The sequence below is a fragment of the Theobroma cacao genome, chromosome 1 (genome assembly GCF_000208745.1).
Source record: "Theobroma cacao cultivar B97-61/B2 chromosome 1, Criollo_cocoa_genome_V2, whole genome shotgun sequence".
NCBI classification, from domain to species: Eukaryota; Viridiplantae; Streptophyta; class Magnoliopsida; order Malvales; family Malvaceae; genus Theobroma; species Theobroma cacao.
In genome coordinates this window covers 5,881,903-5,908,882 of record NC_030850.1, presented here as the reverse complement: position 1 = coordinate 5,908,882, position 26,980 = coordinate 5,881,903, and the positions used below count along the sequence as shown (strand labels likewise).

At 35.1% G+C, this 26,980-nt stretch overlaps 6 protein-coding genes and 1 non-coding gene across 9 annotated transcripts; 3 read left to right on the top strand and 4 right to left on the bottom strand.

The window, feature by feature from the left end:
- On the bottom strand, positions 1,318-6,044 carry LOC18611658. The gene is made up of 2 exons (XM_007048028.2): positions 4,788-6,044; positions 1,318-3,211 (listed from the first exon to the last, which is right to left on the bottom strand). Exons 1-2 carry the CDS (start codon positions 5,952-5,954, stop codon positions 2,018-2,020), a joined length of 2,361 nt encoding a protein of 786 aa, XP_007048090.2. The 5' UTR covers positions 5,955-6,044; the 3' UTR covers positions 1,318-2,017.
- LOC18611656 (transcription termination factor 1b, mitochondrial) lies at positions 7,159-8,336 on the bottom strand. The gene has a single exon (XM_018116947.1). The coding sequence runs from the start codon at positions 8,334-8,336 to the stop codon at positions 7,161-7,163; it is 1,176 nt and encodes a 391-aa protein (XP_017972436.1). The 3' UTR covers positions 7,159-7,160.
- Positions 10,389-12,668, bottom strand: LOC18611655 (cytochrome P450 CYP736A12). Its single transcript, XM_018114403.1, has 2 exons — positions 11,299-12,668; positions 10,389-11,159 (listed from the first exon to the last, which is right to left on the bottom strand). The coding sequence occupies exons 1-2, from the start codon at positions 12,175-12,177 to the stop codon at positions 10,530-10,532; spliced, it is 1,509 nt and encodes a 502-aa protein (XP_017969892.1). The 5' UTR covers positions 12,178-12,668; the 3' UTR covers positions 10,389-10,529.
- On the top strand, positions 14,345-14,416 carry TRNAW-CCA. The gene has a single exon. It is a non-coding gene; the product is annotated as a tRNA-Trp (tRNA).
- LOC18611654 (pentatricopeptide repeat-containing protein At4g39620, chloroplastic) lies at positions 14,536-17,991 on the top strand. 2 transcript variants are annotated; one of them, XM_007048024.2, is made up of 3 exons: positions 14,536-14,937; positions 15,561-16,817; positions 17,468-17,991. In XM_007048024.2, exons 1-2 carry the CDS (start codon positions 14,599-14,601, stop codon positions 16,686-16,688), a joined length of 1,467 nt encoding a protein of 488 aa, XP_007048086.2. In that variant the 5' UTR covers positions 14,536-14,598; the 3' UTR covers positions 16,689-16,817; positions 17,468-17,991. The 2 variants fall into 2 exon arrangements, with proteins under 2 accessions (XP_007048086.2, XP_007048085.2); XM_007048023.2 differs by having other exon boundaries at positions 14,537-14,937; positions 17,458-17,991.
- Positions 18,072-21,542, bottom strand: LOC18611653. Its single transcript, XM_018115222.1, has 6 exons — positions 21,071-21,542; positions 20,486-20,821; positions 20,344-20,390; positions 19,808-19,870; positions 18,792-18,924; positions 18,072-18,517 (listed from the first exon to the last, which is right to left on the bottom strand). The coding sequence occupies exons 1-6, from the start codon at positions 21,195-21,197 to the stop codon at positions 18,501-18,503; spliced, it is 723 nt and encodes a 240-aa protein (XP_017970711.1). The 5' UTR covers positions 21,198-21,542; the 3' UTR covers positions 18,072-18,500.
- On the top strand, positions 23,914-26,867 carry LOC18611652 (gamma-glutamyltranspeptidase 1). 2 transcript variants are annotated; one of them, XM_007048019.2, is made up of 8 exons: positions 23,914-24,002; positions 24,141-24,195; positions 24,419-24,765; positions 24,870-25,388; positions 25,483-25,718; positions 25,891-26,155; positions 26,271-26,408; positions 26,504-26,867. In XM_007048019.2, the coding sequence occupies exons 2-8, from the start codon at positions 24,162-24,164 to the stop codon at positions 26,732-26,734; spliced, it is 1,770 nt and encodes a 589-aa protein (XP_007048081.2). In that variant the 5' UTR covers positions 23,914-24,002; positions 24,141-24,161; the 3' UTR covers positions 26,735-26,867. The 2 variants fall into 2 exon arrangements, with proteins under 2 accessions (XP_007048081.2, XP_017969935.1); XM_018114446.1 differs by having other exon boundaries at positions 23,927-24,195.

Below are 26,980 nucleotides of genomic sequence, written 5' to 3'. Positions count from 1 at the left end.
TATATCTTGCAAAAAAATACTGTCCGCGTATGAAGGGGTAGGACTGTAGGAGTCCGGCACTGATGTTGGGCAGGCCTAAACCAACCCCAGTCGGGTGGTGTAGTAGGTATTGCCCAACTGGATGTAGCCCAACAATTAATACTCCTAATAATAATATTACATAAATAATTATAACAATAATATGATTTATTTTCTTTCTGAAAAGGATGAATTTATTAAAGCTACAGAAAAGATGAAGAAACTTGTCTCAAAACAAAAAAAAAAAAGGAATTGCAAACAATTATAGCCTTCCAAATAATTAAGACTTATTTGTACTCAAATCATTAACAATAACAGCCATATTTAATGTTGAAAATGGGCTTAAAAGTCTCAACTATAAACTTGGAAAAGCCTTCCCCTAAATGATCAAATTAATAAAGTCAAATTTATCATTATACTATAATTTTTAAATATGTAAGTAAAATACTAGATTATACGTTACATTCATGTCATTTAAATAAATTTAACTTGTTACTTATAATTACAAATTTATCAAAACTTTTATGACATTTGAAATAATTCGGTCAATTAGTTGAGGGTAGCATTCATTATTTTTCACAAAGTTCTCTAAGCAAATTTGCCTAAAGTTTCTAACTATGCTGACTTTATTGTATTTAGACACAACGAAAATGTATGACATTGGGTAGTTTGGGTCGATTGCACATGAAATTCTTGGATTCAACCCCTTCGTTATTCTTTTATATGCTAATTTGTTTTTCTTGTCTGTTGATTAATGAATTTCTCGTATCCCGTATATATATATATATATATATATAATTGAATTTTTGGTTTCTTGTTTTCTTCTTTCTATTTTTTTTATAAAAAAATTACATATGAAGAAATCTAATTGAAAAAGAGAATTCAAATTTTAAATCTTTTACCTTTAGTTTAACTAGGTAACTAGGAAGGGGTAACAGTAACTAGATCAAGCCTTGTTAAAAAAAAAAGGGAGAAAAAACAGTATTTAGGTTATTTTAATTTTAGGATTTAGGTAATGTTGTTGAACGTAGTCTGATGATTAGAAAGGATTATTGTTATACCAATTAAAAGTTAGCTAAAACTCTGTTTAGTATCTGAAAAGTAATTCGGTTGAAGGAAATTTTTTCTTTGTAAAATATTTTATTAAAATATGTTATTTGAATAAAATATTAAAAATATTTTTTGTTATTTAAATCATTTTGTAAAAAATATTTTACATCATAATATCATAATAATATCAATATTCTTCATCAATTATACAAAACATCTAAAACCGAATTTTTAATATTAAAAATATTATATACAAATATTTAATCGTAGTTTATAGATTCAACAAATTTAAAAGAAAAAAAAATTAAATCTTTCCCAAATTCAAGCATTAAGCTTGCCACCTGTCAATCTCAGTCCCAATGTAGTAGCTAAACATTAATGTCACATTCTTGTCCATCTCAGTCCTGGCCAAATTTCTTTGAATTCTTATGCTGGAACATTAATCAATCTGTTTTCACTTAGCCCTTCACAGATACCATCAACTCGCCAACATCTTGTAACAGTACTTGGGCCTTCAAGATGTTCTCTGCAGCCCCAAAAACTCAGTTTGTAAACACTTGCTTCAAAGAAAAGATCATACAGTTTTGTAGGCAGTGCATTCAATAACTTCACTTTCAGAATGCCTGCAAAAATGAAAATCTTATGTGTATACTCGTTGATCAGCTTCCTCTTGCTGCAAATCTCTGTCACAGCTATCCAGCTTGCATGAGAAACTGAACCCTGTACCTACTTGGAGACCATCATCACATTGATCCCTCAAGTTCCATAAAGCATAAAAGGGCATCTTAAACATTTCTATTGATATTTCTTATCTTGTCAAATAACAAACTCAGAACCTGTCACATGACTAATTTTTGATTGAATCAACATGAAGGCTCAAAGCTGGCCTTTATTAATTGAGACTGGCGCAGGTCAAAGTGAAACCATGTTAAACAAAAGCAGACTTCTGTCATGTTTCTTTTTCTTCTTCTTCTGAAGAAGTGTGCAAAAGATGAGCCTTGTAAGCTATCAACAGCTCCTCCCCATGATCTGTAAACCTTGAGATGAACTGCAAGAACTCATTCTCTGTATAGTCCAAAATGTAAAGAAAACTCGGTTCCTTCGTCAGCAACTTCTTTAACTTGATAATCTGCAAAACTCTGTATCGAGGAATCACTCGGTCTTCCAAGCTATTCATCAACAGATATGGTCTAGAAACCAACACATTCTTATCAACCTTCGCTACATTCGTAAAGAACTCTATTCCTAACTTCATTTTCTTCTCAGAGGTCCTAAAAAGAGCCGGGGTCTTCCTAAAAATATCCAAACAATCATTTTCCGAAAAACCAAAACTCTTTAGTAATTCCCATTTCTTCTTAAATGTTTGTTTACTCAAGCAATTCATAGTATGAATAGCATGTACTAACATCCTCGAATCAGTTGAAAACCCCATATCTAAAACCCTCAAAACGAGGTCCCTTAATTCAGATTCTCGCATTCTGAAAATCCTAGGTTGTCTCTTTAACAACCTTGAGAGCTGAGACCCAACAATCCCACAGCTCTCCAAATACTCAATGTTTCTCGAAAACTTTAATATGGAATCTCTGACAATAAAACCATTGCATCTATTGAAGACCCTAATCACGTCCTTATTATCATTATTCCCTAAAACTTTCTTGACGATTTGGATAGAAGGATTCAACTTTTTGTCTAAACTACAAGCTAAAAGCGCAGAATTCCTGGAAAGGAACTTACCCAGGTGAGGTCCCACAAGACCCAGATCTTGAAAAAACTTGATTTTTGGCCTAAGCTTCGTTTCTACATCCGCAAAGAGAATTTGGGGCGCGTGCCGGACAGAAGCGGCTATTTGGGGATTAGAAAAACCAAGATTTTGGAAAAAGTTGGCAACAGATTGGGGCCTTTCCAAGGATTTCACGTTGGGGTAGCGTTTAGCGATTAAAAGCGCTTGAGTTTCAGTGAAATCCAAGTTTTTTACAAGGTAATTGAGAAGGGGAGAATTTGAAACTGAGGTGGAAGAAGAAGAATAGTAGAGAAGAAAAATAAATGATTTGGGTTTGGAGGGGAAATGGAGGAAATGGGGAGTTGAGAAAACGGAAGATGATTTCAGTACTTGCATTGTGCTTTTTGAGGAATTTTGTGCACAGGGTTTAGGGTTTAAAATTCAACTTCGGTCATGCGGTATTGCAGATTTAAATAGTCTCTCGCATATGTAACGACGACGTTCTGAGCAGGAGGCCATAAAAGCAGCGACGGACCATCAGGGAATAGAACTTTTCAAGGGTGGATTTTGTATTTCGAAATTTATGTTATGTCAATTAGTTTGGGGTAGCATTCATTATTTTCACAAGTTGAGTTCGATTATGAATCACAAAGTTTTTCTAAGCAAAATTAACTAAAGTTTCTTACAAATGCTGACTTTATTGTATTAGACCCAACGATAATGTATGATGATGGACTGGGTAATTTGGGTCTCTTGCACATGAAATTCTTGGATTAACTTCTATATCCGTTTCTATGCTAACTATTTTTGCTTGTTTGTTGATTGAATCTTTTACTTTTGTAGCTAGCTAGCAAGCTTGGAAGGGGTAATGGCAACTAGACCAAGCCTAAGGTAGATTCTTATTGATATAACAGTCCTTCCATAACCATAAGAGTACTTTCTCTCTTTTACACAGTTTTTTGGGCAATGTACAAATATTTCCGACCCTATTCCAACCTGCACTACTGATGAATGCATGAATATTGCAAATCTACCACCAGTAGCGAGTGCACTGACTTTGAGATATGCTGTTGTAAATAATGGAAGAGAAGTAAAAAAATGAAATAAATTACAATTCAAAATGTTACATAAATGAAGCCATTTGAGGTGCTTTTGGTAATAGTTGGCCTTACCTTAAAGTTCCCAGAGGCCCAAATTTAAGCCCCCGATACTACATTAAGAGGTTTAACAGTATAGCTCTGGCAAGAAGGCCTACCATTGAACCACCTCCATCTGAGTCCCAATGCAATAGCTAAACCTTAATTTCACATACTTGTCCATCTCAGTCCTAATATGCAGCAAGTATCAATCCAAATGTAGCTGGCCCAAGTCAGGTAATCATGATGAAGAGAAACTAAGTCAAAATATCTTACCAAGAAGCAAAAATTAAGGCCAACTATCTTTGAATTCTTATCCCGGAACATCAATCAATCTGTTTCACTTAGCCCTTAACAGATACCATCAACTCGCCAACATCTTGTAACAGTTCTTAGGCCTTCACGACAGTCTCTGCCAGATCAGATCATGTGCTGCAGCCCCAAAAACCGAGTTTATAAACACTTCCTTTGAAAAAAGAATCCTACAGTTTTGAAGACTGTGCATTCAAAAAGTTACAATTTCAGAATTGCCTGCAAAAAAAAAAGAATCAAATGTGTATCCTCATTGATCAGCTTCCTCTTGTAGCAAATCTCTTTGTCACAGCCATCCAGCTTGCATGAGAAACTGAACCCTGTAGCCTACTTGGAGACCATCACAGTGATTGATCCCTCAAGTTCCATAAAACATAAATGGGCATCTTAAATATTTCTATTGATATTTCCTATCTTGTCAAATAACAAACTCAGAACCTGTCACATGCCTAATTTCTGATTGAATCAACATGTAGGCTCAAAACTGGACTTTGTTAATTGAGATTGGTGCAAGTCAAAGTGAAACCAAGTTAAACAAAAACAGGCTTCTAACATGTTTTTTCTTCTTCTTCTTCTGAAGTGTGCAAAAGATGAGCCTTGTAAGCTATCAACAGTTCCTCCACATTATCTGTAAACCTTGAGATAAACTTCAAGAATTCATTCTCCGTATAGTCCAAAATGTTAAGAAAACTCAGCTCCTTCTTCAACAACTTCTTTGACTTGATAATCTGCAAAACTCTGTATCGAGGAATCACTCGATCTTCCAAGCTATTCATCAACAGACGTGGTCTAGAAACCAACACATTCTTATCAAACTTTGCTACATTCGTAAAGAACGCAATTCCTAACTTCATTTTCTCCTCAGAGGTCCTAAGCAAACCTGGGGCCTTCCTAAACATATCCACCCTTTCATTTTCCGAAAAACCAAAACTCTGAAGTAATTCCCATTTCTTCTTAAATGTTTGTTCACTCAAGCAATTCATGGTATGAATAGCATATACTAACATCCTTGAATCAGTTGAAAACCCCATATCTAAAACCCTTGAAACGAGGTCCCTTAATGCAGATTCTCGCATTCTGAAAATCCTAGGTTGTCTCTTTAATAACTTTGAGAGCTGAGACCCAACAATCCCACAGCTCTCCAAATACCCAACGTTTCTCGACAACTTTAATATGCAATCTCTGGCAATAAAACCATTACTTCTATTGAAGACCTTAATCAGGTCCTTATTATCATTATTCCCTAAAACTTTCTTGACAATTTGGAAAGAAGGAATCAACTTTTTGTCTAAACTACAAGCTAAAAGCGCAGAATTCCTGGAAAGGAACTTACCCAGGTGAGGTCCCACAAAACCCAGATCTTGAAAAAACTTGATTTTTGGCCTAAGCTTCGTTTCTACATCGGCAAAGAGAATTTGGGGCGCGTTTCGGACAGAAGCGGCTATTTCGGCATTAGAAAAGCCAAGATTTCGGAAAAAGTTGGCGACAGCTTGGGGCTTTTCAAAGGATTTCACGTTGAGGTAACGGTTAGCGATTGAAAGGGCTTGAGTTTCCGTGAAATCCAAGTTTTTTACAAGGTAATTGAGAAGGGGAGAATTTGAAACTGAGGTGGAAGAAGAAGAAGAACAGTAGAGAAGAAGAATAAATGATCTGGGTTTTAAGGGGAAATTGAGGAAATGGGAAGTTGAGAAAATGGAAGATGATTTCAGGATTTGCATTGAGTTCTTCTGAGGAATTTTGTGCAGAGGGTTTAGCTTTTAAAATTCAATGAGGAATTGCAGATTTAACACTCTCTGGCTTTTGCAACGACGGCGTTCCAAGCAGAAGGGCATAGATGCGACGTCGCGTTTGGATAGTTAAACATTTCAAGGGTGGTATCCTTTTATTGGTCTAATGTATGTTACGTCAGACATCATTTTACTTTGTTTCTATTTCGGAATTTCCTTCACCAATCTTGTACATATTGTTGAATTTTAGTGCTTCTTTGATCTGATTTTTTTTTCAATTTAACTATATCTTAAAAGTAAAAATCAAGTCAAACATAAATTTTAAAAAGTTTTTTTAAAAAAATAATTTTTTTAAGAATAAAAATTTAAAAAAAAACGTATCAAGAAAAACTCCTAAAGAGCTTTTTCTTCTCTTCTTTTAAAAATATAAAAAAAAATTATTTTTATTTTAAAAATATCTTCATCTATTAAAAATAATTACAATATTATCTTCTCAAAAAAAATATCTTCTATGATAATTTTAACTAAAATTATAACTTATATAAAAAAACTTATAAAAAAAAATTTACCAAACAATTTTAACTTAATTTTAAAAGTTATTCTTTTTCATAAGAGTTTTATAATAATTTTTAAATTAAAAAAAATCAGACCAAATAAGCTCTTATTTATCTCTTATGTCAATAATAAATGCTACTATAGACGTTTCCATTTTAACATCTAATATAATGAGTAAACTAAAAATAGACTTAATTTTTTTATCTATAAATTATAGAATTATTTTATAGTTCTATGAACTAACTTTAATATAGGTTCTAGCTAGAAAAGCCAGCAACAACCACTAAAAATTGGAAACTCTTTCATCCACTACAAATTCCCTTTTAACGAGCTCGTACGTTAAACACATAATCTCAACATTTCTTGTTTTTACACAACTTGAATATTGAGATTATGGATGGAGACCATCACGGTGTTGATCCCTCAAGTTCCATAAAACATATAAGGGCATCTTAAACATTTCTGTTGATGTTTTCTATCTTGTCAAATAGCAAACTCAGAACCTGTCACATGCCTAATTTCTGATTGAATCAACATGAAGGCTCAAAACTGGCCATTATTAATTGAGATTGGTGCACGTGAAGTGAAACCAAGTTAAACAAAAACAGACTTCTATCATGTTTCTTCTTCTTCTTCTTCTTCTTATTCTTCTGAAGTGTGCAAAAGATGAGCCTTGTAAGCCATCAACAGCTCCTCCACATCATCTGTAAAACTTGAGATGAACTGCAAGAATTCTCTCTCTTTATAGTCCAAAAGGTTAAGAAAACTCGGTTCCTTCTTCAACAACTTCTTTAACTTGATAATCTGCCAAACTCTGTATCGAGGAATCACTCGGTCTTCCAAGCTATTCATCCAAAGATGAGGTCTAGAAACCAACACATTCTTATCAACCTTTGCTATACTCATAAAGAACACTATTCCTAACTTCATTTTCTCCTCAGAGGGCCTAAAGAGACCTGGGGCCTTCCTAAACATATCCAAGCAATCATTTTCCGAAAAACCGTAACTCTTTAGTAATTCCCATTTCTTCTTAAGTGTTTGTTCACTCAAGCGATTCATAGTATGAACAGCATGTACTAACATCCTCGAATCAGTTGAAAACCCCATATCTAAAACCCTGGAAACGAGGTCCCTTAATGCAGATTCTCGCATTCTGAAAATCCTAGGTTGTCTCCTTAACAACCTTGAGAGCTGAGACCCAACAATCCCACAGCTCTCCAAATACTCAATGTTTCTCGACAACTTTAATATGCGACCACTGGCAATAAAACCATTGCTTCTATCGAAGACCTTGATCAGGTCCTTATTATCATTATTCCCTAAAACTCTCTTGACAATTTGGATAGAAGGAATCAACTTTTTGTCTAAACTACAAGCTAAAAGCACAGAATTCCTGGAAAGAAACTTATCCAGGTGAGTACCCATAAGACCCAGATCTTGAAAAAACTTGATTTTTGGTCTAAGCTTCGTTTCTACATTAGCAAAGAGAATTTGGGGCGCGTTTCGTACAGAAGCGGCTATTTGGGCATTAGAAAAGCCAAGATTTCGGAAAAAGTTGGCAACAGATTGGGGTTTTTCGAAGGATTTGACGTTAGGGTAACGGCTAGCGATTGAAAGAGCTTGAGTTTCAGTGAAATCCAAGTTCTTTACAAGGTAATTGAAAAGGGGAGAATTTGAAACTGAGGTTGAAGAAGAAGAGGAGCAAGGAGAAGACAAAGAAGAAGAATAGTAGAGAAGAAAAATAACTGATTTGGGTTTTAAGGGGAAATTGAGGAAATGGGAAGTAGAGAAAACGGAAGATGATTTCAGTACTTGCATTGTGAGGGATTCTGTACCAGAGGGTTTAAGGTTTAAATTTCAACTTTCATCATGCGGAATTGCAGATTCAACAGTCTCTCTCTCGCTTAGGTAACGACGACGTTCTAAGCAGATGCCCATGTTAGCAACGTTGGATATATAAGTTTCCTTTTTTTCATGTCATATATAAACTAAATTTATATTATAATAAATAAAAATAAAATATAGGAGATTATAATAAAAATAAAATAAAATATATAAAATTAAAATTTATTCAAGAAAAATATCATATAAAAATTTATAATAAATATTAAATTTGTATTTTAATATAAATAGGTAATTTTGAAAATTAACATTACATATTGATCGTAAAGTGCTTGTAAAATATTATATTCTCAACATTTTAATCCATACTTTCATAATATACTAAACGTTATAATGTTATTTTTCATACAATTAAATTCTCTAAAATTACATTATCTAAAATTACATTACTTATAATGTAATTGTATTGTAAAGCACCTAATGATACTTATAAGTTTTTAAGTTTTGAACGACTTTATATATTTATAAATTATTAAAAAAACAATTTAAATATTGAAAAACATTTCAAAATTAGTTTTGATTAGTGGAGAGTTATAGTTTGTTTTGATAAGTTAATAGTGTTAATTTCCAATTTTGAGTATTTTGAATTAATAAGTTTTAAGAGGATTTCGATTCTTATTTTTTAAATTTAGTTTTAGCAAATCAAGTGAGTGATTTAAAATTTCTTCAGTGTTTTCATTTTTTTAAAATTAACTTCAATGTGAATTTAGATTTTGTATATTGTATATAACATTTGCCATATGATTTATTAAATCGGGGTTGAACATGCATATATATAAATAAATATAATCTCTTTGTTCTAGTTTTGGAATATGATTTATGTAACACATAATTTTTTTTTATTTTAAACTCCTAATACGATTTGGTCTAATGTATGCATATATAACTATTTTTGCAAATGCAAACATAAAATACTTAGTTCAAATCGAATATGCTTTCAACGTGTTTGAGTATGTTTTGGTGAAAGTGGATGATATTATTTTTGTGAATTCGGCTAATTAAAACAACACGTTTTGGAAAAGCAAACAATTCGAGGGTGGATTCTTTTCTTGGTCTAATTTATGATTTGTCATACATCAATTTACTTTATTTCTATTTTGAAATTTTTGGCATAATATTTGAAAAAATTCTTATTATTAAAAAATTCATATAAATCCTTTTTTTTCTATTACTTTTAATAAAAAATTTTATAATAAATTTTATTTGATCTAAAATAAAATTGTAAGAATTTAATTAAACATAATAAAAGGTAAAAATTTTAAATAATTTGACTAAATAGATAAGTGTTATGAATACATAAATGTCTATTGTGTTATGACAACTAAGTCAAATAACATAATGGGATAATACAAGAAATGTAATATGATATTTGATTATCTATATTTAGATTTGGATATAGATTAGATTGGATTAAAATAATGATTTACTCCATTCAAATTAAATCTTTTAAGCATTATTTTTTTAATCTATAAATAACCCTCCTTTCATTTGTAAATAAATATTTTATATTTCATAAGAATTTTTTTTAATGATTATGTCCTTTTATCTTATTACTTTTTTTAATGATTATGTCTTTTTATCTTATTTTTTATTGATTATGTCCTTTTATCTTATTGCATAGTTAAGAAAGAGAAATAAAAGGTTAGAAATGATATGGGTAAGATTGTTCTTATTATTTATGGATAAATTATGCAGTAGGTAAACCAATATCCTGGACTTTTGATCATCCAATGACGGATTTTGCATAGTGTACCCCAGTGGATAAACAAATCCATTCATTTTGGATTGTAAAATTACAAGCCAAATTGCTATTGTCAAGTTCTTTCTAAACTGCAAATCCCTTTTTGAGGAGCTTGTACTTCAAAACACATAGAATCAACATTTCTTGTTCTTACACAACTTGAATATTGAATATTGTGGATTTGGGCCTTCATCTACATTTATGGATTGATTTGTTCAAGTTGGATATATATCCAAAACGAAAGGGTAAATCCAGATCTTATTTGTTAACCATGTCAGCTGTGACAAATTCACAAAAACTTGCATGTAAATTGAGACATTACTCCAGTAAGCAACAAACATACTCAGGAAATATATTATTTGTAGAAATTAAACAGCCCTTTTCTCTGTTTTTAGGCGCCAGGTTGGCATAGCCAAGAGATGCTTGGCTCTAGGACTAACTAGTCCGAATTCCTCAGTCATGTCCAATTCGGTTGCCAACATACCATCTGGAAGCTCCCAATCGAAGCAATGAACCAACTGTGCCACAACAAGCCGAACCATGATGAGACCCAGTGGCATTCCAGGGCACCCTCTGCGGCCAGAGCCAAATGGGATTAGCTGGAAGTCGCGTCCGCGCAGATCAATGTCACTTCCAACAAATCTCTCTGGAATGAATTTCTCTGCATCAGTCCAAATATTTGGGTCCCGCCCAATTGCCCATGCATTTATGAAGACGCGTGAATTCTTGGGTATGTGAAAGCCATTAACTGTGCAGTCCTCCACAGACGCGTGCGGGACCAGCAATGGTGCCACTGGATGGAGCCTAAAGCTTTCTTTCACAACCATGTCTAGGTACTCCAGTTTCTCCAAGTCTGATTCTTCCACCAGCCTCTCCATGCCTACCACATTTTCTAATTCTTTTTGGACTTTCTTTATCACCCGTGGATGCTTGATGAGTTCGGATAGTGTCCACTCAATCGCAGTTGCTGAAGTGTCCATTGCAGCTACAAGCATGTCCTGCAATCATCGTGAGAAACAAATATAATTACTCAAAGCCTGACAAGGTACCCATGCAAAAAGTTTAGATAAATTCTGGTTTTAGGAGTCCTATATCCAGGGGCAAAAAAATTCTGTTTGCCGAGATGTAGAAGAGTACCAAGATTATTGCTTTGATAGTGTCTCGCTCCACGCGGTACTCACTTTCTTCTGATCCCATGAATCCCAACATGACATCAACGAAGTCCTTGGTTCTGTTTTCATCTTTGGATTGAACATGCTCATCAATGACCTTTTCAAAGAAGTCGTCAAAAACCTTGGCAACAGCTTTCATGCGCTTTTTTAGCCCCTGAAGATCGAGTGCTTTAAATAGAGGGATGTAATCAGCTATATTAAAAGCCGCTCCAATTTGCATGCCCTCTCGAATTATAGCTTCGAAGCCCTTCTCATCGAAATCATCGTTATTGTATTTCTTTCCAAGCACCATTCTGCAAGAAATGTTAGTACTAAGAGATGAGACCGTAGCAGTAAGATCAACAGCAACACGAGCAGAAGCAGCCTCTTGAATACAGTCAATGAAAAGATGTAGCTCCTCCTTTCTCATAGACCTGAAAGAGTTAATTTTAAGGTTACTAAGCAACTCCAGAGTGCACATCTTACGCATGTTGCGCCAGTAGGACCCGTAGGGAGAGAAGGATATGTTCTGCTGATTGTAACAAATATACTTGGAACCTTCATGAGGAGGCCTGCTAGCAAAAACAAGGTCGTATGTCTTGAGGAACTGCTCGGCAGCTTCAGGGGATGAGACAACAATTACAGGCATGGAGCCAAAGCGCAAGTGCATAATGGGGCCATATTTTTGGGCTAACTGTTGAAGATCTCGGTGAGGTTTCTCCCCTATCATGAGAAGGTTTCCCAGGATAGGAAGGCCTCTCGGACCGGGAGGTAATCTCTTATTTTTGGCACTTCTTTTCCAGACCAGTGATTGAAAGAAAAAGATCAGTGCCGCGACTGCAAGAGTTGTCCACGTCCAGTCCATAGTGGGAATTTGCTTGACCAGCTGCTTCGACTAAGGTTGAGATCTCTGGTGTTGAAAGGGGGGCAGCCAATTTCAACTGTTAAGGCAGGGCAAAAGCCTTAGACTTGGTCTTTACCTCTGCAACTGGGATACTTATATTCATGGTTTGGGGCTTCAAGACAGAATGTAAAACAAACAGGAGCAAACTTCAACACTCAATTGCTTATATTTAATTATTATACTTATTTTTATCAAGTACGAAGTCATAGTATTATACAAACTTGAACTCTGTCGGAGATGTATTGGTTTATGTCTGAGCAGGACAAACCTCCAAAAAGGTCTAAATTTTCTGAATGAACAGGAAAAAAATATCATTTTAATGTTGAATGATTGCCAGTTTACTTGGTCCTTACTCCTTGTATTTTGATTAAAGACAAGTTGTGAGATTTTTCTTCTCCCTTGTCCTTGTAGTTCAAGGAATTTGCATGGTTAAAGTGTCCGCCCGCATTAATAAGCAGATGGGGATCGTAAATTTTTTTATTCTGTCATTTTTTGTCTCTAAGCCACGTTGCAGCTCTGTGGTGCCCTGTAGCTGAGTTATCAATTTTCTTGCTTTTGTCTCTTATTAGCATCACCGTGCCTTGATAAGGAATTATTTGATTAAATAATCTCAGTAGAATTGTCAGCATATTTCTTCTATATGCTACTCGCATGTCATCATCATAATCATAGGAATAGGAATCATAACTAGTTACAAGAGACAAAGAAATTATTTAAATACTGAGTACAAAAAAATGAACCGAAAGCGCCAATCAGATAATATTTGCACCGATGCACAACTTGTGGAAGCTCTCAATCAAAGCAATGAACTAATTGTGACACTACAAGGTGAACAATAGTCAGACCCAGTCGCATTCCAGGGCAGCCTCTGGGGCCAGAACCGAACAGGATTAGTTGGAACTTGCGTCCCAAAATATCGATGTTGACTTCCAATAAATCTCTCTGGAAATATCTACACGGCATCAGTAAGTACATGTTGGTCCCGACCAATGGCCCATACGTTAAGATGCGAGAATTATTGGCTATGTGAAACCATGATGAAGCCTAAAGCTATCTTTCACAACCATGTTTAAGTACTCCAATTTCTCCAAGTCTGATTATTCTACACCCCCTGTATGCCTGCCACGTTTTCTAATTCTTTTCGGACTCTATCCATTGCTTGTGATGCTTGATGAACTCGGACAATGTCCACTCAATTGCAGTGGCTGAAGTGTCCATTGCAGCCACAAGGATGTCCTGTATTGTGAGCAAGGAGTAAAATGAAGCTCAATGCTAAATATTTCTTTCCCAGCACCATTCTGCAAGTCATGTCAGTACTAAGAGATGAGACCTCAACACTAAGATCAACAGCAACTCACAGGTGGCCTTTTAAAGTGCAGTCAATCAAAGGGATGAAGCCGATCCTTTCTAGTGGACCTGAAAGAATGGTTTTAAGGTTACTAGGCAACTTTAGAGTGCATATGTTACGCATGTTGGGCCAGTAATACACGTAGGGAGAGAAGGACAAGTTCTGCTGACTGTAAGTAATATACTTGTCAGCTTCAAAAAGATGGCCTCCTAGCAAAAACAGGGTCATATGTCTTGAGGAACAGCTCCGCAGCTCCCGAGGCTGAGGCAGCTATTATAAGCACCAGGCCAAATTGTCAGTGCATGCAATTGAAAAATGTTACCACCAAAGAAAGGCCATGAATATTAAACTTTATAATGAAATGATAAAATTACTTGATAAGTTCCTTCTATTTTATTATTTTTATCATATTACTATATTAATCAAACGAAAATCGTTGGTCCTTCATATGCCGGCCAACGAATGACATTGGTTTATTTTGATTGACGCATCATCTCTCGAATGAACAAGAAAACAATTCATTGTTTTCTTTGTATTATATATGATAAAAAAATAATTGTAAAATCCCTTTCTTCTCATATATATTTTATTTATATAGTTCAAATGTTACCACTATCAACTTTTTTTTTTTTGGAAATTATCACTTATCACTTAGTATGACATAAAAGGACTCAAATATAAGATTTGAAGGCATTATGTTTTTTTATTATTTCATTAATCACTTATATTATTATATTTATAATTTTTAAATAAATTTACTGACGAGCCTGTAACACCAGCGGATCCGTGGCGCAATGGTAGCGCGTCTGACTCCAGATCAGAAGGTTGCGTGTTCGATTCACGTCGGGTTCAAAATCCCGATCCCAAGCGGATCCTCTTTTTTGGCTACTTTGCCCACATATAGGGCCCTTTCGTCATTTCAGTCCTCATCGAAACTTTCCATATTTGTAAAACGCCCCCTACAATCCCCGCCATTTTAATACCGAAGCCTTTATCTTCTCCAAACAACGAAAGGCGAAAGTAAAGAAAAAACAATGCCCCTAATTTTATCACCCTGCTCTTTGCAACTCCCCGCATTCCATTCTCCATTCTCACAAATTTACATATCCACCCTGAGCCAGCCATGTCATCTTTCAACCCGACCCATAACACGAATATCCTGTATTGCGACCCGACCCAGGCGGAAAACGGGTTCTTCAAAGGCCGAGGAACCGGAAGCTCTGGAACTGGTTCGGGTCTTAATGAGAAGCTTCAGCGACAAAGAGCCGTTGGTTAAGACATTGAACAGATACGTGAGAGTTGTGAAATGTGAGCACTGTTTTCTTCTGTTCGAAGAGCTTGGGAAAACCGATAAATGGCTTCAATGTCTTGAGGTTTGTTTGTTTCTCTCTTTATTTTTTTTTTTGGGTCCATTTTAATATTTTGGGTATTTAGGATTGTGATTTTAAGGTTTATTCTTGATATAATTTTGGGTAAAAAATGTTTTTTGAAAAATTAAATACTAAAGATATTAATTTTTTTGGATAAAATGAAGGGTGTTTTACATTTATTTTGAGCAATATGTTAGAATTAAAATGGTATTTTAGTCGTCTGTTTAATTGTTAATAAATTATAACATTACGTTTTGCTACTATTTACTTTTGCTTTACAACAATTTTCAGGAAGCAAAGAAATAAGTAACACTAGTAAAAGGCCAGTAGTAAAAGCAGTAACCAAATGGAACTTAATTAACATCATTACTTGCTCGTAATACCATGAAATATATGAGAGAGCTTGAATCTTGGAGTTTTAGTTAGCTGAGAGGAGGCTTTTGTATTCATCTTGAGTTTTTATATATTTGGAAATTTAAGTTTTTGAAGTGACCAATCGGTTGGGTTTTGAATCGCCTGAATTGAAGCAAGCACAATTTAAAAAGAGGGCCATTACTGTTCGTATTTGGTAATGGCCTTCAATGAAATAAAATGGTTTGTTTACTTACATATTGTATACCTTTCAGGTTTTCAGGTGGATGCAGAAACAACGCTGGTACATTGCCGATAATGGGATTTATTCTAAATTAATTACAGTTATGGGAAAGAAAGGCCAAACTAGAATGGCAATGTGGCTCTTCTCTGAGATGCGTAATAGTGGTTGTCGGCCTGATGTTTCTGTTTACAATGCTCTTATCACAGCCCACCTCCATTCCCGTGACAAATCGAAGGCTTTGTACAAAGCTATGGGGTACTTTAACAAGATGAAGGGAATGGAACGGTGTAAACCCAACATTGTCACATACAACATCCTTTTGAGAGCCTTTGCTCAAGCTCGAAATGTGGATCAGGTTAATGCTTTGTTTAAGGATCTTGCAGAGAGCATTATTGCCCCTGATATATATACGTATAACGGTGTGATGGATGCATATGGGAAAAATGGGATGATTAGAGAGATGGAGTCTGTTCTTTCTCGAATGAAAAGCAATCAGTGTAAGCCTGATACTATTACATTTAATGTGCTGATTGATTCATATGGCAAGAAGCAAGAATTTGATAAGATGGAACAAGTGTTTAAGAGCTTGTTACGCTCCAAGCAAAAACCTACACTCCCTACATTTAATTCAATGATCATAAACTATGGGAAGGCACGGCTTAAAGAGAAAGCAGAACATGTTTTCAAAAAGATGACAGATATGAAATACGTACCAAGTTTCATCACCTATGAGAGTCTTATAATGATGTATGGCTTTTGTGACTGTGTTTCTAGGGCTAGGGAAATATTCGATGGGATTGTCAACTCTGGGAAGGAGATGAGAGTTTCAACCCTAAATGCCATGCTTGAAGTTTACTGCAGAAATGGTCTACATATGGAAGCAGATAGGCTCTTTGAGAATGCACATAAGATGGGGGTGATTCGTGACTCATCAACATATAAACTTCTATATAAGGCCTACACTAAGGCCAACATGAAAGACCTCATGCAGAAGTTGGTGAAGCAAATGGAAAAAGATGGTATAGTCCCTAATAAGAGGTTCTTCCTTGAGGCTCTAGAAGCTTTTGGATCTTTACCTGCTAGTCCTGATTCTGTTAGTGCCACAATTGGTGACAGGCCAGAGAAAAGTGCAAAAACTGATGTGGAAGTAACTATTTGATTGGTTTTTTTATTCTTCTGATCTCCTTCCAACTAAGTGTGATTCAAAGCAAGGCGTGTATTGCATTTGGATGGTTATCAAGTTTGGCTGTATTGCCACACTGATTGACCGTTGTCCTCACCAAATGTGGTATGTGTCTCCTATTTTGTGTTATTTTTTATTTGCATATGCTAAGCCTATATCTTCTTAATGTGAATCATTTTCTGTGCCTGATTTTTTATTTGAAAATATAATAGTATCTGCCAAATTCTGCTCATAGTTCATAGTTTTAATCATATTGTTATGTGCAGAAGCTTTCTGTCTGCTTGTCAACCTGCACTTTATTGCAGTAGTTGTCAACAAGATATTAAGCATGATATTTTCAGGCATCTATATGCCACAAACCACCACCCGCTTGTGCATAATTCTAAATTTTCAGAAGTAGAAGGTTTCGTGAAGATTTTTAATTTAATTTAGGATCCAGTGGCAGTCTTCTTGCCCGTAATGTTGGCTCATTATTCTTTTCTGACGTCTAGCTTATCTTAGTTTTAAGCTCCTTCTTCCAAATAGCATCCTGTTTTCATTACCTTTCCACTATTTATCCTCCTGTTCAGTCTGCCACTGTCTGAACATATTTTTCAGCCAGACTAACTTCTAAGGAAGTCAGTGTCTTCTTAATTACAAAGTAGTTTGTGCAGCTGTTTCATTAAACTGATATGAGAGAATCTTTAGTAAGTGAAATTTGATTTTTGACATCTTCTGTCAATAACTGGATTCATTTATTTTGAAGGGTTTTTCAGGCCAACCAACCGATTCTTAAGTCTGAAAATTAATTTAGCTCTGTCAAAGTGTGCAGTTTAATTCAAATACAGTGAGTTGTGCATGCAGAGACAAAAAGAAGGAAGAATGCAGAACATTTTATGCATTGCAGGCTTCCTCAATTGTGAGCAGCGAATTTGGAGGCTAGTTTTGAATATGTGCTGCTCCTCATATTTCTGTTTATTAATGTTCACAGCATGACACGCTCCATTATGGAGCACTTTGCTACGATCATGATGGGCAACTTAGATGGTATAGTGAAGTGTGCTGTAGCATTGAAAAAAGAAACTGTCTTCCTATTGATTTGGGGTTGGTCTAAAATGTTTTAATGATTTGTTCTCAATGACTTAGAATAGGAATAATTCCTCTACAAGAGAGATGTACAAGCAAGCTGCTTCATTGATAAAAGTAACACTGTAGAATGTAGACTTGCATCAATGATTCCATTTTGTGACAGAATAACATTTTAAATTTTGGTTGTATATCCAATTAAATAATATGAAAGCATCTGTAGTTTTTTCTTTTTAAAACTTAGGATTTTGGATGTTGCTGAGCTTTTGTTTCATGAGTGATAACTTGCAGATATCAGAGGAAATTACTAGTCTATCTAATAGGATTCCAAATCGAGGGATTACACTGCTGTTTAGGTTGTTTGGTTTCAGAGTGCAACCATATTGTCTAAGGGTAAACGGATTTAAATACAAGCCTCCATAAATCGGAATCCCTACCTGTAGAAAGAAACGGAATGGAGGGAAGTGTAAAGGACCTCTATCTGGATAACTGTTCGTGTGACCATAAGTTGATTAATATGGCAAAGCAGCTCTAACTTATCTGTGATTACAAGGAAGATATCATAACAGAGATCCTATCATCCTACACGAGCAAGGTCATCTTCAAAAGTATCAGTGAGTTACAATAATAACCAGGTGAACAATGAGGCAAGGGACATTATAAATTTCTTGCACTAGTTGAATAGATTTAACCATCATAACTGGCTGAACAGTTTGAAGTCAATCACCCCTCCTCTGACTCTGCAAGCAAAATTTCAGAAATCAGAACAATGACAAAGGGAAAGTATCTGCATTTCAAGAAAATATAGCATATAAAGGACAATGCATCAACTATTATGTTTTAATAAGGGAATCTTCACAAAAAAAATTATGTTTTAATAAGGGAAACAAAAAGATTTGATCATTCAAGTGTTTCAAATTACTTCCACTTAATAAGCAAAAAGCAAAGCAACACCCTGCAGAATATTGACCATGAAAGTCTGAAAGAAATAGATACACTAAACTAAAAGCATACCATGTATAGCTTCCATATTATCCTCCTTGTACACTCCAAGGGGTGAGCCATGGACAGAAAGAAGCATCTCCCCAGGCTTAGGCAACCTCAGAGTTTTGGGTGTCATCCCAATTGATAACCTTTGGCTGGTCACCTGGAATAATAGCAATAAGATAAACCATTCTGTTAATGATAATCTAATAGAAGCCATCTACAAATACCATTAGATTGCTCTATGGCAGCAAAAGGAAAATAATAATATTTTAAATTTCAAACCAAAACAAAACATGCTTCTTTAGTTTCTCAGTGTAATAATCAGGGATTACGTGATAGTTCTAAAGGGGAGAGAATTACTTTTCTGCTAGGGTTTCATAACTGTGAAGGTTCCAATTAGCTAAGCTAATAACGTCCTTAGGTAGGTAGACTGGTGTTGAGGGTGTTAAACAACCAAAAATGTGTAATTATCATAACTATCCAACATACCAAATTATAACAGCACATCATTGATCATTGGATGAATTTTGCAATGAAACTATCTAATGACTAAATGTTTCATAAGAATAAGTTTTTGTCTTCCCCCATTCCCTTTTCAATCCAATGGCTAAGGTACATGATAGAGGATAGCCCCTTGATCCTCAAATCTTTGGCACAAGCACTAAAGGACTTAGAGGGCAAAACTACCTCACAACTAGGAGCAATCTTTTCACAGTTAAATTTTCCTTGCCAATATGGATGGTCTACTTCATCATGATAACTCTTTTCCATTTTAATTGTCATATTGATTTTGATACTAAGAATAAATCAAAACTTAAAGTTATCATAAGAAACTTTAGCTCAGCCAGATCTTGCAAGCATCCCAATAAAATGTTAAACACAATCTTTTCAGAAAAGCTCCATCAATTCAGAAAATGGAAAAGGGTACAGAAAAAAAGTTACTGAATGCGACCTTCCACCAAACCCCCATCCCCTAAAAAACATGATAAATTAGAATCCAGGTTTATAAACAAAAAAGGTGGAAATAGGATGAGGATACAAACCCCAGGAGTTCGAAGAGCATCATGCATTCCAAACATCTGATTGTCTGATGTCCCCTCCAAAAGCTACAAAACAGAAATTTTAAGTTGAAAAATTACATAAACTCATCACTTTATAACATCAATGAATGGATGACAGGTACGCAAGCTTTATTGTGCTTATCATCTAAATCTTGCAATAATACACAAAGATATGGTGTGAGTAAAACCTCAAAGAAACCTAATTTTTGTTTGTCAACGATTAGATTATGTTCAAAGAGGAAGGAAAATTGTAGCTTAGACATAAGAGATGTAAAATGACCTATAACGAAAGTATTGCTTGAATCTAACTTGCCATTAAAAGGAATCTTGATGGACTTATAGTGTAAAAAAAGTTCTAAAAAAGAGAAAGCCTCCAATCAAAAAGATAATAACAAATATAGCAACATCCAAGCATCCTTGAATGTTGTAACTTCAAAGCTACTTTGTTATTGGAAGAAACAAAGGCAACTGCTTTCTACATTTTTCCAAGATGCAGACGAAGGGTAAAGAGAACATACAAAGTCCTTGATCTGCAGATTGTCACCCTGTAGAAGGCTTGTTCTTTCTGCCACCAACAAAGCAAATATTTCAGACAGAACCATTGTGGAAAAATCAAAAGTTAATGTTGGCAACAATTGTTTCAAAAAAAATTAAAACTACCTGTTTCAGTTGTCAACTCAAAGCCACCAAAAGAAGGAATACCAGCTCCGTGAGGATAAGCTATGGACATGCGATGTAAAAGAGAAGAATGTATGTCTCTTCCATCTGCATTATGAACGGATATATTACCGTCTTCGTGTTTCCACCGCACTTCAAACTGCCCATTTTCCGCATTTCTTACAACTGACAGGTTTGGAAGATTTTCATTGAAAAATTGCAATGCAGGTGTTTGCAGCTGCTCCTCACTACAATATGAGCGCAGTAAACGCAATGCAGTCAGCATATGTTCAATTTCCACATCACGGATAGCCCTAATCGCAGCACATTGCCGTTCAACTGTTACACAAAAAATAATAATAAAAGAATGACATCAATAAATTGAGCAATATTAAAACAGTTTCCATAGTTCAATCACTTAGCTTACCTTTTGGTATCAACTTTTCACATTCTCAAAAGTCAAAAGCTACTCCAAAGCACAAATAAATGGTAAAAAGCAAAATAGATTAAATGCAGAGATACCCAAACTGTAATACCAATTCGAACATGTTTGCTATATATGAAAATGTGATTGAAGAACAAGTATACCTTCCTGGTCGATTAATCCCTCTTCATTCTCCTCAGTTTGGCTTCCCTTTTTGTCATCGTCCTCTACTTTGCGTTCAGCTGATGCTGGAACCTCTTTAACAGTTCTTTTGGCTCTACGTTTCGCCATTTACACTGATTATTTCTGGGTTTGTCGCCTGAAGTAGGCTAAGCACATAAACTCCCGAGATTTTAAATTTTGCTAAAGAAAATTTAGGGGGCAAACCCCAATTCAGCGCATCCCTCGACGGTAAAGAGCGACTAGCGGTAGAATAGAATGAACAAGGAAATTAACAACAAAGCCGTCGAGTCATCAAGGAATACATTCGTTAATTCATTAAGAAGAACAGAAGTCAATAACCAAAACGAAAATTACAAATTTAAAGAAAGAAATTTGGAGGAGATGTGGAAATGGCTGGATTTGTTCTTGAGAGGAAAGTCCCGCTTTCTTCTTTTGAATTTCCTCTCTTTTCTCTTCTCTTTCCTGGCCTGGAACGCAGGAATACGATCAAAGCGGAGGAAATTATTTCATTAATATTGGGCCTGGCATGGGCTTCACCTTACTTGGCAAAAGTTGGGCTTTATGCCATTTTCCTTCACTCAAAAGAATGGAGATATTCAAAAATTGTTTTAGTTCTCTTTTCTAAAATTTAGAGCACCAAGATAAATTGAGGCTTCAATGAACTTGAATGGCAATGCATGTTAATCAGTCCTGGTGTCTCGTACCTGACTTGAGTAGTGAACCAGAGGATGCCTAGCTTATCGGGTGTAGATAGTTAATTTTGATTATTATCAATTTTTTAAGAGTTATTTTATAATGTAATGTTATAAAAAAAATAATGAAAACAATTAAAAAAAGCAAAACATTGTTTTACATAGAACAACTAAAGCAAGTGAGGAGTTAATTCATACGGAACAACTAATGCAAGTGGAATAACTATTTCGTGCAGAACAATTGCTTCACGTAAATAGTAATAAAAGTAATTTGAAATAAATAGTAGGGTTTATAGTTACTTTCACTTCGAAATGTTTTACAAAGTTTGGTTTTGGTAGCTTAGATATCAAGATGATTAAAAGGTTTTTTTATAATTTTTTTTATGAAATACAAGTGTTTTTCTCTCTTATTTTGTTACATCCCGACTATTATTGGCATTTAGCTCTTAGAATATATATATATATACTCTTGGAAATGAAGTGGTGGTATATATCATATTGGTAGCTAGGCTTCTACCTGTTATAATGTATATATCACATGGGGCATGTCCACTGTGGAGGCCTTTCGTACACTACCATGGAGAACAATGGGAAAAAGTAAGTAATTTCAGTGCTTGAAAAAAAAAATCCCCATTAATAGAGTGTAACAAGAAGCTCAATTCATTTTAGGACCTTATTAGGTTTTAACCAACGTTTTCAATAAGATATCAAAACCTTTTTCATTTCTTGATTCACACGGGGGGGCCTTAGTCCTTACTTAAATATTTAATAATTCTTCATTTGATAGAAAAGTAAGAATATGCAAAAAAAAAAAATAAAAAATTGTTGGACTCTATGTATACTTTGGCCCTTGGTACTATCTTCTATTGTTTTTTTTTTTTTAATTTTTAGAAAAGGACGATCCAACTTAACTTTTTCTATAGAGATTCATATATTTATCATTGATCCAAAAAGTGGAATATAATTTTATTTATTTATTTGGTTTTATTTATAATGATTAAAAAATTCAAATATATTTTTAAATCTTCTTATATAACAACTTTTATTTCAACACCCACACCATAAATATAGAACATGGCATCAAAGAAAATGTTCAATCTAATATTAAGCATGTTATGAACAGCAAAATGAAGAAAAAGAAAAAAAAAATCATGGTGGTTCATTCATATTTGGCTAAAGCTCAAAATTTTCAACAAATATATTAGGCTACCTTTTTCACTTTCAATGTCATGTCTCCATTTTTTCTTTTTTCCTTCTCTAATGTCAGCATTAACATGCCAATATTGAGCTGCATGTCTTAATATTCTTCAAATATTTTCTTATTCAAACACTTGTAATGTAATGCAAATTCCTCCGAATTGCCACAGTTATTTTTCTCACACTTTAGAAATATTTACAACGTTTTAATTATGTTTGACTGTGTTTCCACAAATTCAAAATATGAGATAATAGATATAAATCGTACGTAGTGCCACTCTATAATATTATTTACTATTATCAAATATAGAATCATATATTAAATAGCTAGTATAGTTCTTAATTTCAATTAATTTCTTTAACTAATATAAAGGGAACACTTGGTAAAAATAAAATTAAAGATATTCAATGAATTTTTTTACGTGAAAAGAAATTCAAAAAGAAAAAGAAAAATGCTGCCAAGGACGGTTTTTGTTTGACATGGGATAAGGTTACGTATGAGCAATTAATGCTAAAAGCTAAACAACATTATAAGGGATCTGCTGTCGTCTCAATTAATTTTATAAAAAATTTAATTATTGAACCAGCAACAACTCATTGAAAGAAAGATTTATTTTTAATATACTGATTATAGTATCTATATAACTATCAATTAATTTGAGAACTTTTAATTTTTAAATTTATTTATTAACAATGTAGCAATATTTAATTCATTGTATAAAATTTATACAATGACAATACATCGAATATAAATTTTTAAAATAATTATTTAAGTTGTGATTCGAATAATTTAAATTCAAGTTACTTATTAGTATTATATAGAGTCCAAAAGTTAATTGCATGCCGATTCAGACAAGATTATTCAACACCAATCATACCTGGATGGACGATCTTGGTCTTTATTAATGTGAAGTACTAAAGTGATGAGCCTGTAAGCTTAAATAGTTCAAAGGGTTAAATGTGGATAAATCTAAGAGTTGATCAATGAATCCAGTTGCCAACACTGTTTTCTGTGCATCACTAGGTTAGTGGCTTCCTACTTGTTTCCATACTAATAAAATTTTCACGTTTGATTTACACCTATGCCGAAGTAGAAAGTCAACATGTGACCTAGAAACTCCTGTGCAACTCCAATTGCATTAATTTCATTACATAATCTTAGGAGAAGGAGAAAAACAGGACGATGAAGAACCACAGAAGAGAGAAGAAAATGTCATGTAAGCAATTCTTCTATTCCTTTCTTTTTGATGCGATTTCCTAATGCTCTTTTTCCTGTTAGAAGATGGCATTGTAAGCAAGTCCCTCAATTTTAAGTAAATTATGAAGCTCAATTTTAATTAGACACAGTGTATCAAGAGCATATTGGTTATCCATGTAGTAGGGTAATTACTTAATCTGTTTGTTTAGGAACTCAAAAATCCTGGATTTTCTTGGTTGCAGTTGTGCCATTGTTATGGACCACCATTTTATTTCTCTTCTTTATTGTGTCCCCTGCTACTTCAAGCCTGGATGGAGTAAGTGCTTCTACCAAACAGAGACGTGAGGAGATTGTTGCGCGTCATGGTGCAGTTGCTACTGATGATGGCCGGTGTTCGAAAATCGGGATGGATGTTCTTCGGATTGGCGGTCATGCTGTTGATGCAGCAGTGGCTGCTGCGCTTTGCTTGGGCGTTGTAAGCCCAGCATCAAGTGGCATAGGTGGAGGAGCCTTCATGCTTGTCAGGGAATCTAATGGGAAGGCACAAGCATTCGATATGAGAGAAACAGCTCCAATGAAAGCTTCCCAGGTGCACAAAATTGATTGACAGAATTTACTTGTTCTTCTAGCTGATATGTTGAATCCATCTTTTGCATGTTCTTCATTAATCCTTCCATCTTTCTCTCCATTCAGAATATGTATGCTGGCAATGCTACTCTAAAGGCTAGCGGTGCCCTCTCTGTAGCTGTGCCAGGGGAACTTGCAGGCCTTCACAAAGCATGGAAAGAACATGGAAGGCTTCCATGGGCAAGGCTTGTGAAGCCAGCCGAGAATCTTGCTCGGAAAGGATTCAAAGTTTCACCATATCTCCAGATGCAGATGGAAAGTACAAAGTCAGCAATCTTGGCAGATAAGGGGCTCCGTGACATCTTCACATCAAATGGCGAGCTTTTGCAAGTAGGTGACATCTGTTACAATAAGAAACTAGCAGAAACTCTTCGAAAGATTTCAATATACGGTGTGGATGCTTTCTATAATGGGTCGATTGGATTTAATTTGGTAAGAGATATTCAGAAAGCTGGAGGGATACTGACAGTGGATGACCTGAAAAAGTATGAAGTTAAAATGAGGGAACCAATCTCGGCTAATATTCTGGGCCTTAAAATTCTTGGCATGCCACCTCCTTCCTCAGGGGGTGCTTCAATGATGCTTGTAAGTGTATTCTGATGCATGCTTTGCCTATCTTATAATTTCTCCACAAAGAGGAAATGTGATCACTTGGGCTTTTTTGATCTGACTGTAACAGGTACTCAACATTCTTGCTCAATATGGAGTCCCTTCCGGTATTTTAGGTTCACTTGGAACCCATAGACTCATTGAAGCTTTGAAACATGCATTTGCGGTGAGGATGAATCTGGGTGATCCTGATTTTGTGGATGTTTCTAAAGTTGTAGCGGATATGCTCTCTCCGAAGTTTGCAGAGGAGTTGAAGAAAACCATTTATGACAACATGACTTTTGGCCCCGGTCACTATGGTGGAAGGTAAAATGCTTCATTCAACCACAGAGCACAGGCAGGCACAGCATAGCAATTAGCAAATTCCCTTTTATATGTTGCCAAAATTTTCGTTAAATTCTGTTCTGTTCTCATGCATGCCTTTTCTTCATAAGATTAACTTTACTGCTGACTTGTCTTCCAATTTTTTGCATTGCAGGTGGAACCAAATCCATGATCACGGCACCAGCCATGTCGCCATTGTTGATATCAAGCGAAATGCTGTATCAATGACTAATACAGTGAATGCATACTTCGGTTCAAAAATTCTGTCACCAAGTACAGGAATAGTTCTCAATAATGAAATGGATGACTTCTCCATGCCCACAAATAGCTCTGGAAATACTCCACCCCCAGCACCACCCAATTTCGTCCGCCCTGGCAAAAGGCCCTTGTCATCCATGACACCTACAATAGTACTGAAGGTTTGCTGCTTCGAACATTTTTTTTTTATCTAATTAACTCGTCAAAATTAATGGTTTTCTATTCTATTTCTGTTTGGTCATTTTGTGAAACTGGATGTTATGTATGTTGGTGCAGGATGAGAGGCTGAGTGGTGTGGTGGGTGCAAGTGGAGGAGCTAATATCATTGCAGGGACTACAGGGGTTTTCTTGAACCATTTTGCTCGGGGGATGGATCCTCTCTCTTCTGTCATGGCACCAAGGATCTACCATCAGGTTGTTGCTGAAACCTTTGGCATTGCTTCTCGATTAACCATTAAGCTAGATGGCTAAGGCTAAGTATCTGATTCGTTTTCACTGTTTTTATGCAGCTGATACCCAACGTGGTGACATATGAGAACTGGACAACTGTTATTAGAGACCATTTTGAAGTTCCTGCACATATCAGGAGAGACCTTCAAAAGAAGGGTCATGTACTACAGGGCCTAGCCGGTGGGACTATCTGCCAATTTATAGTTCATAAATTAGATGCTTTGAAGGGAAATGGAGGCCTTGTAGCAGTTAGTGACCCAAGAAAAGGAGGGTTCCCTGCCGGTTTCTGATGAGTCATTTGGTTGGAATGTGGGAGAGGCAGATCTTTGCTCTCTTCTAGCTGTGGGCTTAAATGGTGGCAATTGAATATTGGAACTCAACTTAATTCGCCACGTAATGGAACTTGAGTAGATTTTATTTTAATTTAGAGAAGAGTATTACAAGTTTTCCCATTGAATAGAAATTATACACCAATTATTAAAGCAAATACTCTGACAAAAAAGAGTATTCTATAAAAGGAAAGGCTTTTTGCCTAC